Source organism: Colletotrichum destructivum, chromosome 6 (assembly GCF_034447905.1).
Source record: "Colletotrichum destructivum chromosome 6, complete sequence".
NCBI lineage: Eukaryota > Fungi > Ascomycota > Sordariomycetes > Glomerellales > Glomerellaceae > Colletotrichum > Colletotrichum destructivum.
This window is the reverse complement of record NC_085901.1, coordinates 1,513,522-1,530,443: the sequence shown is the minus strand read 5'-3', so window position 1 is coordinate 1,530,443 and position 16,922 is coordinate 1,513,522. Positions and strand designations below refer to the sequence as shown.

Genomic DNA, 16,922 nt, shown 5'->3' with positions numbered 1-16,922 from the left:
CTGAGGAGACAATTGTGGCCACAGCTACAAAGTCGGTCGTCAGTACCTGTTGGTCTGTAGAGAGGGTTTCGGATCCGGATGAAGAGGGCAAACGTGCAACTATTCGCAGTTGCAATTGCTCGTGGTTTCAGGTGGCCGAGACCAACAGGAAGGGAACACATATGAATCATGACCAATTTGCAACCGCAGATAGTATTATTTCCTTCAAAGCTTGTCTGGCAACAGGTTGCCCTCCAAAATTCATATAGAATGACTTAGTCATTGCACCAGAACAAGGCAGCTGTCCTAAAGCATCGTGTATTCAGGCAACTCAACTCTACTGAGCCTAACCTTTGTAACTCGCCGAACACACTTCACATCAACCATGGTCTCCCACGAGGCAACAGGTTTGCCTAAACCTAAACAAGAGTACAACACGCTCAGAACAGAATTTCTTGGTCTTCAGCAACGGACTCAATCAGTTATAAGTAACTTGTTCTGAGTTGAACCGGGTAATGGTGAAGTGTGACATCCAAGGTTAAGAGGAACATATCTCCGGTCGTTATACCGATTCACTATGTAACGCAGCCGCCTCACTAACTCTCATAATTCTCATCCCAACTTCACCGTCGCCTTGCCGTGTATTCAGTGCCTTCCCAAACTGATAACCGTCTTTCTGCCCAATCCAAAGCACCTGTTTTCTTCAGCCGCCCTCTTCTTCTCAAACCCACTCCTTTCGACACACTCGTCTTCTCAACCCGACGACCTCGCCCTCGCCCGAACCCACTACCTCCCTCGACAGCAACCGCGTTTCGTTTCTCTATCCTCCACTGCGTCAACTCAAAGAAGCCATCTTCTCCTGTTGCCTTTGAAATAAAGAAAAAATGGCTAGCATCACCACCGCCCCCCCAATCACCCTTGGGCCCCTGGACCAAATCGCGCCTCGCATCTACGTCCGATCGGTCTTCGTCTTTGACGTGGACAGCAGCTTCGACATCAACAAGGCCCTATGCCACATCGCCATCCGCCTCCAGCTCTCTCTCATGCGGTGGCCCTTCCTGGCCGGTCAGATTCGGCCTGCCGCCAACCCGACCCAGCTGAACCAGCTCGAGCTCTCCTACGACCTCGATGAAAACCAGAGCGACCCCCTCCAGAGACCCGACCTCTTTGCCTACGAGTTCTGCCGAGGTCTCTGGGGCTTTAACTACGGGGAGCTCAAGGAGCTAGACATGCCCCCCTCCGCCATGGACAAGGACATCCTCTCGCTTTCACCCGACCACCCCAAGCCCGGGGAATCGTGTCCTCCCATCACACTCAAAGTTACTAGAGTTGACAGAGGCGGGCTGATCCTTTGCTTCTCAACCCATCATGCCATATTCGACGGTGGATTCATCAAGACATTTCTGGAGTTCTTTGGAAACGGCTGGATGGATGTCCCCGGCATCTTTCTCGGGGAGCTTGCAAGTAAGTAACCCCCCCTGAGCTCACACCTATTTTTTCGCGTATGGTTCACAAAGACTAACAGTTTTTCTTTAGAAAGACCCAGCCAGCATGGAGCAGCACAAGGGAACCAACATTAAGGGCACGGTCTTCCCTGAGTACAACTTCACAAAGGAAACAGACCTCGTTCCTGGCATGAACAGGCTCACTGTAGCCCAGGTGGCCAAGGCCCCTGAAGCAGTCTGTCTTCTCTACAAGATTCAGAACTTAACCCTCAGAACTCTCCATGAACAGGCTCTCACAAAGCTCCGCCTTCAGTATGGCCCAGACGCCTTTGTCTCCGTGGTCGACACCCTCTCCGCCCTCGTCTGGGTCCACACCACCCGAGCGCGCCTCGAACACCTTGCCTTGGACGACAAGACCTCCTTTACCACAGCAGCAGACGCCCGTCTCCGTCTGTCCCCGGCATTCTCGGCCGGCTCATGGGGCAATGTGTACACTCAAACAAGCGCCAGCACCACCGTGGCAGACCTCATCCAGTACCAGGACACCATGGACGCAGACTCCACACCCGCCATCATTGCCGCCGCCTGGCTCATCCGGCAGGCCGTCAACCAGGTGTCCGCGCCGGGCTACATCCCATCGCGTATCGCCCTCGCCGCCTCCCTCGCCGACCCGACCGCTGAGGGCGTCGCCTTCCGCCGAGCCCTGAAGCCCGACCACGCTGGCCTGGGCTGCAGTGTCTGGACGCACATGGGCGCCGACGTCGACTTTCGCATCCCTGGTACCGCGGGGAAGGCGGACTACGTCCGCAAGACGTGGTCGGCCAACGAAGGCAGCATGAACATTATGCAGCGCCGCGGCATCAGCAAGGGCGATGCGCCCTGGGAGGTGCTCCTGGCCCTCCGAGAGGACGACATGGAGCGAATGTGCGCCCCGACCGAGCTTGGCCGCTGGGCCGTCTCGTGGTATGGTTGAGGAAGATCACTGGAGGATTGTGAATTCGGCGAGGGCTTGGGTTTGGCGTTTGGGTTGGCTTCTGGAGATTCGGTTTTTGTGAAAGGGGACAATACCCGGATTTTCGTGCGGGATGGGGAGTTACAAGATACCAGCTACAACGGGAGGAGAAGATGAGACACCATGATTCGAGGTAGGGAGGGGCCAGAGACAATGAGACACGATTTGATGACAGCGTTTGACTGCCCCCACTTGCGTCATGTTTTTATTGTTTTGTGTTTGTCTTTTCTGTCCCCGACCTCGACTCAATACACTGACGAACATATAAGTAAATACACATACATACATACACACGCGCGCACAAGACTGAGTAGATAGACTACAAGAGAAGATACCAAACAGAATAGCAGCAGAAGACTCAAAGGAGAGCATAGCGTTTGGGGGGGCCTATCTGCAAGGGACAACTGCTCGTTTTGTCAAGCAATAGCCCTTCCTTACTAACTACACAATCATATGACAATAGGCTGGGTGGGCTTCACTTATAACATTACTGCAGTTAGTCGCTTTGAACCACGAGTAGAACTGCCAGGAACCGCTCCAACCAATCACAAGTTGGAGACGTCCGGGAGGCATTGGTTATCAATGTTATGAGAACTGCAACAACTCTCTGGCCAACCAATAAGAGATCAACCAAACTCTGTTCGCTTGACGCCAAAGGAAACTTTGATCAAGGGGACACAGAATCCTCAATCCAGCAAGCCACAAACATGCCTGTGAATAACCAGGCCAGCAAGCTTGTTTCAGCACATCAGGCAAATCACGAATCACATTGAAACAGAAACCAGCAGTGTCATGGGCCAAAGGTTCTTCATTGGCAATCATGCTCCTTTCCAAGGAGTTCAATCTCAGGAATCGGCCCTCCATCGGGCAACGACCAACGACCAACCTCGCCACCGGATCCGTTCCATCTGTCATTTCAGTTGAATTTTCAAGGCCGCATACCACCACGCCGTCGGCTATCATTCTTGAGCAAGCCTGATTAGACCTCCCCATCGCGAAAAAGAAAACAAAAAACACGATTCCGTCGCGGCCGGTGACCATATCCGAATGTGTTTCCCCTCCCTGATTCTTTTTTTTGATAGATCGTACACGCTCCAAGACCATAGACTTAGGTAATGAGTAGAGAGAAGAAAGTTTCCCCGCAGAAAGAGACCGCATGAATTATCCTTGCCGCCTGCAGTTTAAAATAAAACCACCTGCAGGTCCAAAGAAAGTTTCGTTCGTTTGCCGATAAAAGCGCAAAAAGCCGGGCGACGTAATCGTGGGCACCGATGTCTCTAGCCACCTCGTCTCATGTCGTAGTGGCGTGAGTGAGATGGCCGTCGACTACCACCCTCCTAGTGGTAGTTTCCGCCCCAACCGCCGCGCTGTTGCTGGTTACCGCTGCCGTAGTATCCGCTGCCGTACGCACCCTGCTGGCCGTATGAGCCGAACGGGGCGCTGCCGTGCTGGCCGCTAGTGGCTCCTCCCATGCCGTAGCCGCTGCTTCCGTGGAGACCGTGTCCCTGGAGGTGGCTGGGGTAGCCGCCGTAGCCACTCATCTGGGAACCCGACTGGGGCGGGGGCAGACCAGTCTGGCCAGAGGCCGTGTTCGTGGCCGAGCCGGGACGCGCACCCCCGAGCGAAGGCGAGGGGCCCGCGCCAGGCTTGCTGTCGCCGAAAGGCTTCAAGTCGTCGTTGGCTGAACCGGTGTTGTTGGGCTGAGCAGCGCTGTTGAATCCTTGACCGGCTGGGCTCTGGAACGAGGAAGAGCCGCGGCCGTAGGTGTCCTGAACACCACCGAAGCCGCTGCCAGCGAGACCGGGCTGGTTGCCAGACTGGGCGGAACCGGCGCGGCCAAAGTCGCCGCCGAGGCCGGAGCTCAGGCCGCTGTCGGCACGGTGCAGAGACGATTGAGCGAAGCCAGCGGCAGGGGAGGACGCGTGATCGTAGGGACCCTGGGGCGACATGCCGTAGGGGTGGCCGTAGACACCGCCCTTGCCGTAGGGACCGCCTCCGTATCCACCCTGGCCGTAGTGGCCGTAGTTCATGTAGTTCGAGTAGTAGGCGTTGTTGTAGTAGGGGTGGTTGTTGTAGGGGTAGCTCTGCTGGCCGTGGGACTGGGGCTGCGAGGCCTGGCTGGCTGCCTGCTGGCTCTGGGCGGTAGGGTTCGGGGTGGTGTGTCCACTGTTCTGGGCGTCGTTCGTGACGCCTCCGTAGCGGGACTGGTTCTGGAGCCCGCCGCTTTGAGGGTATTGACTGAGGTTATCAGCCTGCGAAGCATTGTAGCCGCCGAAAGATCGCTGCTGGGAAGACAGGCTGTCCTGGTGGGCCTGGGCGCCCTGCTGACCGTAGGGCTGGTTGTAGTAGTTGTAAGGAGGACGGTTCTGTTGGTCGGCGGTATAGTAGGAAGAGTATTCGCTGGGCGCAGAGCTGAAGGCCCCGCCAGGCTGCTGGTTCTGCTGCGACGGCTGGTTGGGGAAGCTGTCGAACTGGTTCTGCGAAGCCGAGGGCTGGTTCGGCTGCTGAGTGAAGGGATCGATCGACTTCTGAGGGAACGAGGATGGCTCCTGGGGACCGGTCTGTCCGAAGCGGGAGTAAGGCTGAGCCGGGGCGGCAGCCGACTGAGGGACTAGAGGTGGGTCAGTCAGCGGAAGACAAAGCTGCGGCGTTGATTCGTCGTCAAACGTACCCTGAGAAGCGGGAGCCTGAGGGATAGCACCTCCGGCGGGTCCTGAAAAGGGAACATTAGCAAAGTCGGTGACGTTGCTAGTCGAAGCATTTGTACCGGTGGGCGTGGCAGCAGCGGCGGCGGCAGGAGGGGGCAGGCCAGGAGCAGGCTTCTGGGTGCCGATGGCCTCAGGGACGGGAGCCTGCTGAGGAGCAGGAGGCAGAGAAGTGCGAGGATGGGCAACGGGAGAGTCGGCAGGAGGCTGAGTTCTAGTCTCAGGCTCCTCACGGTCACCATCAATATCATCGTCCTCGTTCAGGCTGAAGGCACCAAACTGGACAGCGGCGCGGTCAACCTCGCGGTTGCCGGGCATGCGCACGGCTTCCTCCTGGTCGAGGACGCGGCGCTGGTAGCTCGGGGTACGGGATCCTCGCTCGGTGGTGGCCTTGATGGCGGAAGCGGCGAATCCGCTGTTGGAGGTGGGGACAGCAGGGCGGATGGGCTGGTGTTGCTGTTGCGAAGCCGAGAGAGGAGTCGCGGTAGCGCTGGCGGCGTTGTGGCGAGGATCCCAAGAATCGGCGGCAGTGCTCGCGACGGTAGCAGTCGCAGGAGGATGCGATTCGTCGACTACCTGTTCAAGATTCGTCTCAGTAAGTTGGTCCTTGGAGGGCGGCAAAACCACTTCGGGTTCGATGACGGTTGGTACTTCTGCAGGGGCTGGTTCTTCATGGACTGGCTCGGCGGGGAGTTCGGTAGCGGGCTCGGGCTGGGCCTCGGGTTCGGTCTCAGGTTCGGGCGTGGGTTCGGCGGCGGGGACGACGGGAGGCAGAGGTTCGATGGGTTCGGCGGGCTTGGGGGCGGGCTCCTGCTTGGGGGGCTTAGGGGCGGCGGGCTTGGGCACGGCTACTTGACGGAGCATGCTAGCCCACGTCTTGGGGGCTGGGGCAGCGGACTTGGAAGCCTCGGTCGCGGCGGCAGCGGGGGCGGCAGCGGGAGCCCCAGGCTTCTCGGTGGTCTCCTTGGGAGCCCAGGGGTCCTCGGCGGGAGCGTCCTTAAAGTCCAACTTGGGGGTATCCCACGCGTTCGACTCCTCGGTGGGAACGGAGAGCGGCTGAGCGTTGTCCTTGGTATGCCGGGTGCCGTTGGGAGCTGCTGTGTTTGAGGGCCTGCCCCGACCACCACGGCCTCCTCTCTCGGTGTTCCTTCCGCGGCCGCGACCAGCCTCGGCGACATTGCTGCGACCACCACGGGTGGGTCTGGCGCTGGATGAGTCGAGGTTCGAGGCTGCGGTCGTGGAGTCCTTAGCCTTGGAGCGGGGGGCCTTCTTCGTCACCTCGCCCCATTGAGAAATGGTGCCTAAAAGCAAGGGGGAAAAATTAGCCAAAGCCCGACTGGCGAAAGGATGCTGCGTGCTCGAACAAGCGAGTGATGACAGGCGAGGTCTGAGAGCCGTCGCACCCAAGGGTTGATGGCAAGCACAGGAGGAAGAGTGAGGCGTGAGCGCGCCGACGTACCTTCAGCAATGCGGGTGACAGCGAGGTTCTCGTCGCCGTCCGTCTCTTGCAGCGCGTAGAGAATGTCCTGCTCAGACCAATCGGGGAAGAGCTCCTTAATAAGGGGCGCCTTGGGTCCGTACTGCTTCTTCAGCTCGCCGAGCTCGCCCTGGTCCTCAAATGCAGTCGCATCGTCGGCATCGATCTTGGAGTCGAACTTATCGCCATTGGGTCTGCCAGAAGTGCGACCGCCCCGGCTTGCAAAGCCACCTCTTCCACCGCGTCCAGAACCTCTGCCGCGCGAGGCGGCAGGCCGAGTCTGTACCTCAGACATTGCTGGGTTTTGTTTTGTATGAGGGGAGGGGTTTTCCGCGATGGGAAAAAAATGGAGGGATCAATTATTTGACTGCCCGTATCGACACGACAGCTTTTGGTGGGGGGGGTTGGTTTGGTTGCGCTTTGCGGAACTCAGGCCGATGGAGGAGGGGGAGGGGAAGAAAAAAAGAATAGGAAAAGAAAGGGTGCCGCAAAGTGGGAGAGAGACGACGTCGTCGTGGTCGTGGCTGACGAGACGAGACAAAGTGAGGTTGGTGGTGGAAGTTGGTGGGAGAGAAGAATGAGGTGTGGATGGTAGAGGGAGGTGGAATGTTTGTGCTGTGCTGAGGCAGAGAGGCAGGTGCAGGTGGAGGTGGAGGTGCAGCAATGGAAGCAAAGGCAAAAAGGGAACTGGGGAAAAGTTCAGTTCAAAGGGAGGTTTTTGCCAGGCAGGTACCTATGTGTGCTGGCAGGCGAGGTACCGGTACCAGTGCCGGTAGAGGTAGCAGTACTAGCTAGCAGCAGCAGCAGCAGCGCCAGGATGAGGCACTACACAGTGACAAGCGACAAGCGTCAGGTGGTTTGGCTTGCTTGTTGGCACCAGGAAGAGAAGGCTGTCGGCAGCACCAGCACCAGTAGCAGCATTGAGCCTGAGCTGAGTGGCACCAGTCAATTGGGCCACAGAGGGTCGCAAGGCCTGTGAGTGTGGAGAGAGACACCGTGGTTGCCTGTACCGGTACGGACTGTATTGCAGGCATGTACTGTGTTATTGGACAGCAACAGAAGATGATCAAGTAGAAGTCAGTGAAGTGAGAGTCTCTCTCCTTTTACTTCTCTCTTTTGAAGATCCTATCCTTCTCAAGTCCTCCTCCTTCCTCTTTAACTTACCTTGATTTCTCTTATCTTCGAGCTTCATCATCCCAAGGGTCTGTCCCCGTCCCACTGATCCAAAATCCAGGAGGAGAATGCAATGTACCTTCCTACCTACCTAAGCTGAGGTGAGATGAGAGCAGGCAGATGATTGAGGTGAGGGTGGACGGAGTGGTACCTGTACCTGCCAAGTACCTGTTTCTCAATTGCTGCTCGATTTTTCCTATTTTTTGCGCCGTGGTTTTTGTGTCGCCAGTCACTCCTGCTGTATGGTTTTTCTGGCCTGAGCGACCGCCTGCAGCGAATGACGACTCCCACTCGGCCGCATCGGGCTAGCGTCTGGAGCTTTCAGCGGACCCATGCAGATCCACTGCCTCAATCGTCGGGCTGCGCGAGGTAGTGATACAAGTGTTTGCCACGTCGAAGGGCCAGATGGCAAGTACCCACACGTACCTGAGCGAGCTCTGGCGTGCGCCGTCTGCCAAAGGTATCTAAGGCAGGTACCTGACTTGGGGCCATTCCCTAGCCGTTCTTTCCATGCGATGAGGCAAGAGAACGACGCAGTCACGTCCTCCGCCTTGATCTTAGGATAGATGCGTAGGTAGACATTGAGGGAGTAGGTAGTCAGCTCACACCTAGCATTGTAACTGAGCAAAGTACCCGTTCTACCGGGTATCATCTAGGTAACGACAAACAATAGCTACGAGGCAGACGAATCCGATGAATGGAGTCACTTCAGTATGTTCTAGCCAGCTTTGATGCCAGAACGTGAGCCAAGAATGCTGCAAGCTGGGGGGCACTACAATACCAACCGCTTCCAGATACCTGTCGTCAATGCAGGTTGGGGACAAGAATGCCGTTGTGCCTTGGCCGTCACGCCCCCTTTACTCTGCGCGACTACCTCGGCCGAGATGGTTTGGGCGTCACCATCGCCCGTCCGGCCTTGGGGGCGGCAATGACCGGGGGTGGCATCTCTCTGTTCTACTTCGCGTAGGCAATGAACAGAATGAATGGATGATCAGGTTGCTCCTCGACTTCCTCTTGGATGTAGCTCCCTGGTCGTTGGTCACGAGGCTGTATTCGTCACGTCACACCAAACCAACCCCGGTCTCTCGCCGATACGATTCATGCGAATGTGAACTGAGAGGTAGTCGATACAAGCAAGATCCATTGTCGCATCGATCAAATACAGCATTAAGAGTTTGTGTGGGTGTACCGTGTACATGAGACATTACTCTGCTCCTTCGGGAACGGAAGAACAAATCTCCATTTTGCTCCTGAGTTCTGAGTCGCTACGTATCTTGGGCCCGGCGCCAGCTTGTTGCAGCCTGAGGCATGACAAGCCCGACTCCGCATTCTAGGATCACATGACCCTGAGTGGCACGAGTCCAGCGGGCAACATCACTCCACGGCTCGACGATGATGCGTATTCGGTTCATGCTGGCTTACTGAAAGCACCACTCCGGCACACCACCACCAACTACTCGTCGGCGAGACTGCCAGTCTTCCCAAATCTGACAACTGCCGCAAACAAGTCTTCAAGGTGCTCCGCATTGCAGCTCTGTACCTACTGCAACGACATCACGAAAGGCCACCAGCGCCGTTGTTTCGTTTCTCCATCCTCAAATCCCACCACGTTCCCAGCCATGTTCACCACCAAGTCGCTCAGTGCGATCAAATATGCCATCCATCAGCCCTTGCCGCTCTCTTCAAAGGAGTCGAAGAAGCTTCTCAACGTCCTAAAGACTTCCTTCCGCCAGAACCTCGATAGAGAGCATGGCTATGGCCCCGAAAATGCCGAGTCCTCCGCCTCGAAGACAGCTTCCAAACAAGGCTCCACCTCTCATATCGAGCACCGCCGACCGACGGACCGACATCTTCGCGCCATTCTCTCCAACCCGCTGTTCAAGAGCAGCATCCAGCCCGACAATGCGGCGCTCCCCAACCCTCGAGACCCAATGGACGTTTTCGACGAGGCCGTATCGCGCGGCATGATGACGAGAAAGGCGGCGACTGGCTGTCTGCGGACGAAGCGTCAGAAAATCCTGCAGTCGAGCGCTCTTTCGGTTCAGGACGCCATGCGGGCATCCTCGACAGGCCTAAGGGTCATTCAGTGGCTCAGATCGTCTGGCGCCGAACGGACACTCGACTTTCTCGCAGATCGTCGCTTCGTCTCGGAGCTCATACCATTCATGGTCGCCGAGGGGCTCGAGGAGGTGGCATGGGGGTGGGCTGACCGGATGGTTCGAGGCGAAGGCCCGAAAGAGGAGAACAGCAGGATTGCGGAATCCCTGATCACCAGCTTGGTATTAGACAAGTCACACGTCGACAGTAGCCTCGACACGGCCTTCTCGACGATACTCAGAGCGGACGCGACATGGAAGGCGGATCCCCAGTTGCCTCAAATTCTGCTGCGTCCTTGGCGCCTGCTCTCCTGGCAGTCGACCGTTGACGCATGGAAGAGACCGCCGCCTTCATTTGCACTATTCGAGTCGTACGTCGAGACCGCCAACCACATCCAAAAACCGTTGCGGCTGGACCGCGCTCACTTGGCTCTGCACCATCCCACCAGCCCCAGTTATGAACGTGCTGTGCGCTACATTCAAGACCAGCCTCTGACCACCTTTGAGTCCAACAAAAACCTGGTCACGAGGATAATCTGCATGGGCATGGATGCCGTTGGCTTCTTGACGAGGATTGGTCGGACCGACGAGGCCATACACCTTTTACAATTACTGCAATCCAAGTTCTCGAAAGAAGTCTGGCAAAAACACCAATCTCGTGGTGTTGCATTTGTCTGAGAGGCTCCGGCACACGGAAGCCACGACAATCACACCACTCCACCCTCGCCCCGATTAGCGAGTGCTGTCCCCTATATCGAAAGGTCAATCAGACGATCAGTCCGACGTCTTCATCAGACAGCCCTTTGCCTCGGGGCAGGATATCACGGTTTCGCTTTGGACAATGTCGAATATTTCCGTGTCTGCCTGGTATACGTCTAGGATAACCAAGGCGGCGGCACGGAGTGGCTGCCCGGTTGCTACAGGCGGCAGAAGTGTCCAACTCGGCCCATCGTGAACCCCCCTATCGCAGTCATGCTGCCTTATGCGAGAAACACGACTCACGGTTCATGGTCGTTACACTCATTTTGTATAAATTTAGAAGATACCCGCAAATGCACAACCCATTCCAAATCATACCTCAGATCAGTATCTCCGATGTTGAACTGACTACGCTCTCATGGCGTGACTGTTTATGTGTGTGTGTGTGTGTGTGTGTGTGTGTGTGTGTTTATCAGTCTCCGTCGCCCCACGGCGATGAGGTTCTTTCCACGCCGGACTTGAGACGTAAAATGTGTCTTACCCTTGGCATGAGGCTCGGAAGCCCAGCACACGATCGTTGTGGGCGAAGGATCAGAGGTACATTGCTGCTGGTCGATGATTATCTGATAGCGGCTGCAGCGGTGCGGGTGCACGCCAAGTTTGTTTATGCTCGTCCGGGCACCACCACATGGCAGGATGATGAGATGAACCAGGTTCTTGGCTCGTGCTCGATGACAATGTCAGATGCGGAGGGTGGCGAGGGGAACGGGTCCAAGCTAGAATAGTGCCTACATTAGTGCTCACTGCAAAGGAGTCAGTTGTCAACGACACATGGCTGTGGAACGGATGCTATTATCTGACGTCAATTTCGTAAATCGACTGATGCTGTTGCCGATATTTGTAGTGAAAAAGGAGAACACCCTCAAGAAAAACAAACGCCCTAAAGAAACAACAAGCTCCCCGGGGAATCACATAATTAGTCAGTCCCTCCATCCGTCCGTCCATTCGTATGAATCACACAACCTCCTCTTCTCCCGCTCGACTTCTCCCCGAGTAAAAGGCGATAGAAACCCAATTCCAAAAATCAGGCCTTCTTCGCGACGCGCACGATAATCTTGCCGGCGGCCGACCCCTGCTTGAGCTTCTCGTAGGCCTTGACGGCGTCCTCGAACTCAAAGGTCGAGTCGACGACGGTCCGGACCTTGCCCTCGGCCACCCAGGCGGCGATCTGCGCCAGGTCCTCGTGCGAGTTCTTGGTGACGAACACCTCGAACTTGTGCTTCGCGCCGCCGAGGAACGCGGGCAGCAGTAGGCCCGGCACGAGGCTCTTGGCCTGCGCGAGCGAGACGGCGCCGCCGACGAACTTGAAGTGGCCCTCGGGCAGGAGGAAGTCATCGGAGGCCTTATACAGGTTCGGCGGCGAGTTGCCGACGTTGTCGACGACGACGGCGAAGACCTTGCCGCGGGCGCGCAGGTCGGCGACGACGTCGGCCGTCTTGTAGTCGATGACGTCGTCGGCGCCGAGGGAGCGGCACAGGTCGGCCTTGGCCGTGGAGCACGAGACGGTGACGTGGCAGCCGACGGCCTTTGCGATCTGGATGCCGTAGGTGCCGGTGCCGCCGGAGCCACCGTTGATGAAGACCTTGTCGCCGGCCTTGACGTAGGGGACAATAGTCTGGTAGGCGGTGAGGGCGGCGGTGCCGAGGGCGGCGGCCTGCTCGAGGTCGACCGGGGCGGCGCCGGCGGGGATGGAGGCGACGCCGTCGCGGTCGGCGATGGCGTACTCGCTCAGCGAGCCCTGGGCGGACATCGGGTCGACGCGGCCGACGACGAGGTCTCCCGGGGCGATGTCGGTGATGGCGGGGCCGACGGCGACGGCGCGGCCAGCGAAGTCCATGCCGGGGCACCTGGGGAAGGAGATGATGGCCTTGGCGACGAGGCCGAGGTCAGGGAACTTGTAGTCGGCCGGGTTGATGCCCGCGGCGATGACTTGGACGAGGACCTGGTTGGCCTTGAGGGAGGAGGCGGCGGGCGTCGGGACGGTGACGAGGGCGAGGTCCCGGATGAAGGCGCCGGGGGAGGCGACCTGCCAGCGGCGCATCTCGGTGGGGGGATCCTGGGCCATGATAGATTGTGTATGTGTGAGAAATGTGTGAGTGTATGTTTTGTTGCGTTTTTTTGTGGCGGTGAAAATGTGGTTCCAGAGAGACTCGTCACTGTGTAGATGAAAGGAGTTGGAAGCAAGACGCAATCCTCGGGCGCCCGAGAGAACAGGGCGGCCGGTGACATAGAGTTCGGCGATGAATTGGGCCTTGCGATGTGGGGAGCACTGACAGCATCGATGCTCGTAGTTACCGGGAAGTTACCTAGCTACCCTGAGCTGCCTACCTAGGTATGGTGTTAGTACACCATTTCTGGTAATAGGAACTATGGACGAAACCCCTTCCTCTGTGCTCTTGTTTTATTCCGTCACATGTAAGTTCCCCTAATTCAGTACTAGCCGTGACCAGCTCACTCTGCACCCTCAATAACGACTCTCTAGGCTTCAGTCTCTCTCTCACTCTCACTAATTCTAGCAACCCTTCGTTCGTCGATAATTGACCGCGAGAGAGAGGGAGAGACAAGCAGAAACGCACTACGCCAAATGGCGTCACGACTTGGCTTGCCCCGATCCGGCTGTGGTCCCTCCCGGGAATACCGGTCCCCGCTGCCGTCAACCCCGTCCGTCCAACCCCCCCTCTTCCCCCCCACGCAGGAATTCAAATTTTCTTTCTGGCCGTCGAAATTTTCTAGAAGGAAGTGGGTTTTCGCAGCCATGGCAACCGCATGCCAGCTTCCATCTGCTTCCAGTTGTGTCCCGCCGCTAGAATGACTTGGGAGTTGACAGAGCAGACGTTTATGCTACGAACCCGGCAATCCTAGTCGTGCCTCACTCTACAGTAGCCGAAACCGAAAGCAAACACCAATTGGTTAATCCGTTCGTTACACAACAGTGGTTGCTTTCTTACTTACACGCTTACACCACCATAATGAAAACAGCAAGCCTCCGTACGCATGTTCCAATGCCCTACCAAACGCAACTCCTATGGGCACAGTTTGGTCCTTGGCTGTGTTTTGGCTTGTTCGCTTTCGACAGTCGGTTGTGGGAACCTTTGGGCTAGTGTCCCCAATAACACACAACAAGAAAGACTAGGTCCAACGTCTAGGCGTCTTTTTGCCTATTGCACAACCAGATGATCATAACCTTACAAGCGATGCCTGCAACCAAGCAGTCACACACGCTGCATATTAACAACCCAGATGTTTAGGATTAGAGTTTCGAATTGGCAGAAATTCTGCATATTGCAACGAGGAGCCTTATCTCTCTTATAAAAGTTGTCTCAACTCATGTGTTCTTAGGAGGGTTGGTCATCGTTACTGACAAGGAACCTAAGAAAGACACGCTGACTTATAAATTCAAACCCCGAACTCACTGTCAAAATACAGTGGGCTTGAAACCGAGTCTTCAATAACAACGCTGAGCTCATCTCTTGGCCGAAGACATTCCTAAAGAATGTTACCTGACTTATACCTATGCTCCAACTCAGCTTCTTGAGTCCAACCTTCAACCCATGCTATGAACTGACGGACTCCCAACCTCACGCCGCATCCCTCTTGCCCTGCACCGCCACCCTCTCGAGATCGCTCTCCGTCTCGTCCGTCGCCTCGGCCGCGCCGTCCCCGCCGGCCTGGTTCCAGTCGCCGAACACGGCGAGCAGCGTGAACGGGATCGTCACAGCCCACAGCGAGAAGCCGAGGATCATCTGGTTCCTGTTCGGCCAGTGCGTCGCCCCCACCGCGTACGCGATCGTGCTGCCAATGCTCTCCCACGACCGCAGGATGCCCGTCGTGCGCGCGATGTCGCCGTCCCCCTGCGCGCCCTTGATCTCTGCCATGAGCCAGTAGATGTACGTCTGCAGCATCTCGTAGAAGAACTTGAAAAACATGTACACCGTGAAGGCCGAGTTGAAGAAGGCGCCGTCGCCGAGATCGAACGACGGCGGCTCCGCCATGGACGAGAGCCGCGTCTCGATGACGGCGTTCCACGTCCAGGCCGCCGTCACGAAGGTCAGCACGATGAGGTACACGGCCTTGGACTTGGCCGGCCGCTCGAACCGCTTCATGTCCAGGATCGCGCCGGTGATGATGTTGGCGGAGGCGCCGACGACGGCCGTGAGGAACGACGCCAGGGCCCTGGACCGGACGGTGAAGTACGCTATGTATGCACCAGGTCAGCAACGGGTTTCTAGGCTCATTCAAGAATGTATCGGCACGCACTCGTGAGGTAATTTCCCTGGTACGTCGTGCCGAACTGCCCGGCCAGGAAGACGGGGATCAGCAGCAGCATGTACTTGTTCTTCAGCTGCTTCCAGATCGCGCGCGCCTCGATGCCGAAGTTGGTCTTGCGCATGTACGGGATCTTGGTGCCGTCGGTCCTGACGACCTTCTGAGGCTGCGATAGCAACAGAGCCAAAGGCGCTCCTAGCGAGGAGATGGCGACGAGGCCCAGGTACGTCGTATAGGTGACCTTGCCCTTCTGGGATGTCTTGATGTTCAACGCCAGAGAAATGGCACCGCCCACGAGCGGACCCATCTGACGAATGCCCATCCAGATCCCCACATATCTAGCAAGCGGTTCAGTCAACATAATCCACGGGTTCTTTGCGAGACGGGGAGAAACTCACCGGCCTCTCTTCTCTGCCTCCGGGTAGCCGACGGCGATGGCCGCCTCACTCGCCCATAAGAGCGATGCTCCGATACCGCAGAACCCGGCCCCGAGCAGCAGGAACCACTCGTTCCCGTAGCGGTTGTTGCAGTACAGGCCCGCCGCATAGGGCGTGTAGAACGCCGCGCCGATGACGAGGGTCCATTTGGCGGTGATTTTGTTCGTGACGCCGCCGGCGATAAAGCAGCCCACTGACATGAGCCCGTACGTGAGCGCATTGGCGGCGTTGTTCAGGAACGGCTGGGGGGTAGTGTGAGCCAACCCTGTCTCTACAGGACATATTTGTTTTATCAGAGAGGGGCTGGGTCTTACCGACGCGTTTCCTCCGGCCCCGAGGTTGTTCAGAGCCGTCCAGATGCCGGGCTCACAAAAGGCCACGAGCCCGACGATAATGATCTGGAAGAGACATGACCGGTAGATCTGGGCCAGGCGAGTAGAAGCCATGATTTCAAAACGGGCTTCGGCGAAGTCGGCTGGTGAAGATGATTGTTGCTGTTCTGGAACACGTCCAGTTTCCCACGGGAATAAGAGCAACCGTTCCAGTTTATCATGTCTCGCGCATCACTGAGGAGACTACGCGAGCACGTCAGGACCCATTGAAAGTACGACACATCAGACTTTTGCACTGACGTCGCAATACAGCAAAGATAACAAGAGCCGGCAGCACGTAATTGTTTCAAGTGGGCGATGCTATCGCCGTATCAGAAGCCGGCAGATGTCAGCCCTTTAAATCGACGTCCAGGGTTTCCGGATTTTGGAGCCACTGGCACTTACATGAAATCAAGAGTTTCCCCGACTCAACCCACTTCGGCGGTGAGACCCAATTTCTTGAGTCTCCGACTGGTGCTTCTATCTACACTTTCCTCTGCCGTTCCCACACCCAGTTCATATTGTCCAAGGTATTGTTCACCCTACGTGCAGTAGAGTTCGGAGACCACGCCAGTCGCCGATCGGCCGCGAGTTAGACGCTCGGTACGATCCACCCTTGCCGCTTACTGGGGCAAAGCTTCGCATCCTACCGGCTTGCCTTGGCCGCCGAGGATGGGAAGGATTCGGCACCGCTTCGCATCGCTGCGAATCCAATCTCATCTCCCCGGTCTAGATTCCCACCACCTGCCAGCTACAAGCCAATCTGGGACGTTTGGAAGTGGGCGTCGACAACGTACAGGCAAGTGACGGTGATAAGATCGACACAGTCCAAGCTGGCGAGACTTGGGTTTTGAGTAGTATCAAGTATATTCCGGAGCGCTATTCATACCGTACTTGAGGAGTATCTGATGGTAATGGCCAACTCGCCTTTACACCTCTCAAAGCTTGTTGAAAGTGGTCTGGACACTCGAGAGGCGCCTGCAAGCCAAGAGATGTGTGCGGGCCGGGGTGACCACGCAGCTCTTGGCAGAGTACGGATAGGGAGGTAATTTCCGCAGGAAGCGAAGTGCCGACCGCCTCCGACTCTATTTCATGAAATAGTTGCATATGCATATTGCCGACAACCATCCAACCGGCTTTCTACCCTTTACCATCTGATCTACGAATGTGTTTGCACTCTCCGTCTGCTCATCCTCTTCATC

At 56.8% G+C, this 16,922-nt stretch overlaps 5 protein-coding genes across 5 annotated transcripts; 2 read left to right on the top strand and 3 right to left on the bottom strand.

Moving 5' to 3' along the window:
- Positions 1-863: 863 nt before the first annotated feature.
- CDEST_09646 (Putative chloramphenicol acetyltransferase-like domain superfamily) lies at positions 864-2,397 on the top strand (the record flags this gene model as incomplete). Its single annotated transcript, XM_062925805.1, has 2 exons — positions 864-1,443; positions 1,520-2,397. The coding sequence occupies 2 exons, from the start codon at positions 864-866 to the stop codon at positions 2,395-2,397; spliced, it is 1,458 nt and encodes a 485-aa protein (XP_062781856.1).
- Positions 2,398-3,163: 766 nt separating this feature from the next.
- Positions 3,164-7,293, bottom strand: CDEST_09645 (Putative ubiquitin system component CUE, UBA-like superfamily). The gene is made up of 3 exons (XM_062925804.1): positions 6,601-7,293; positions 5,108-6,442; positions 3,164-5,047 (listed from the first exon to the last, which is right to left on the bottom strand). The coding sequence occupies exons 1-3, from the start codon at positions 6,911-6,913 to the stop codon at positions 3,774-3,776; spliced, it is 2,922 nt and encodes a 973-aa protein (XP_062781855.1). The 5' UTR covers positions 6,914-7,293; the 3' UTR covers positions 3,164-3,773.
- A 1,838-nt stretch (positions 7,294-9,131) lies between these two features.
- CDEST_09644 (uncharacterized protein) lies at positions 9,132-11,003 on the top strand (the record flags this gene model as incomplete). Its single annotated transcript, XM_062925803.1, has 1 exon — positions 9,132-11,003. One exon carries the CDS (start codon positions 9,132-9,134, stop codon positions 10,563-10,565), a length of 1,434 nt encoding a protein of 477 aa, XP_062781854.1. The 3' UTR covers positions 10,566-11,003.
- Position 11,004: 1 nt separating this feature from the next.
- On the bottom strand, positions 11,005-12,951 carry CDEST_09643 (Putative GroES-like superfamily, alcohol dehydrogenase-like, NAD(P)-binding domain superfamily). Its single transcript, XM_062925802.1, has one exon. It carries the CDS (start codon positions 12,709-12,711, stop codon positions 11,671-11,673), a length of 1,041 nt encoding a protein of 346 aa, XP_062781853.1. The 5' UTR covers positions 12,712-12,951; the 3' UTR covers positions 11,005-11,670.
- Positions 12,952-14,224: 1,273 nt separating this feature from the next.
- CDEST_09642 (Putative Ion channel regulatory protein, UNC-93) lies at positions 14,225-15,795 on the bottom strand (the record flags this gene model as incomplete). Its single annotated transcript, XM_062925801.1, has 3 exons — positions 14,225-14,841; positions 14,904-15,250; positions 15,311-15,795. The coding sequence occupies 3 exons, from the start codon at positions 15,793-15,795 to the stop codon at positions 14,225-14,227; spliced, it is 1,449 nt and encodes a 482-aa protein (XP_062781852.1).
- Between the last annotated feature and the right edge of the window lie 1,127 nt (positions 15,796-16,922).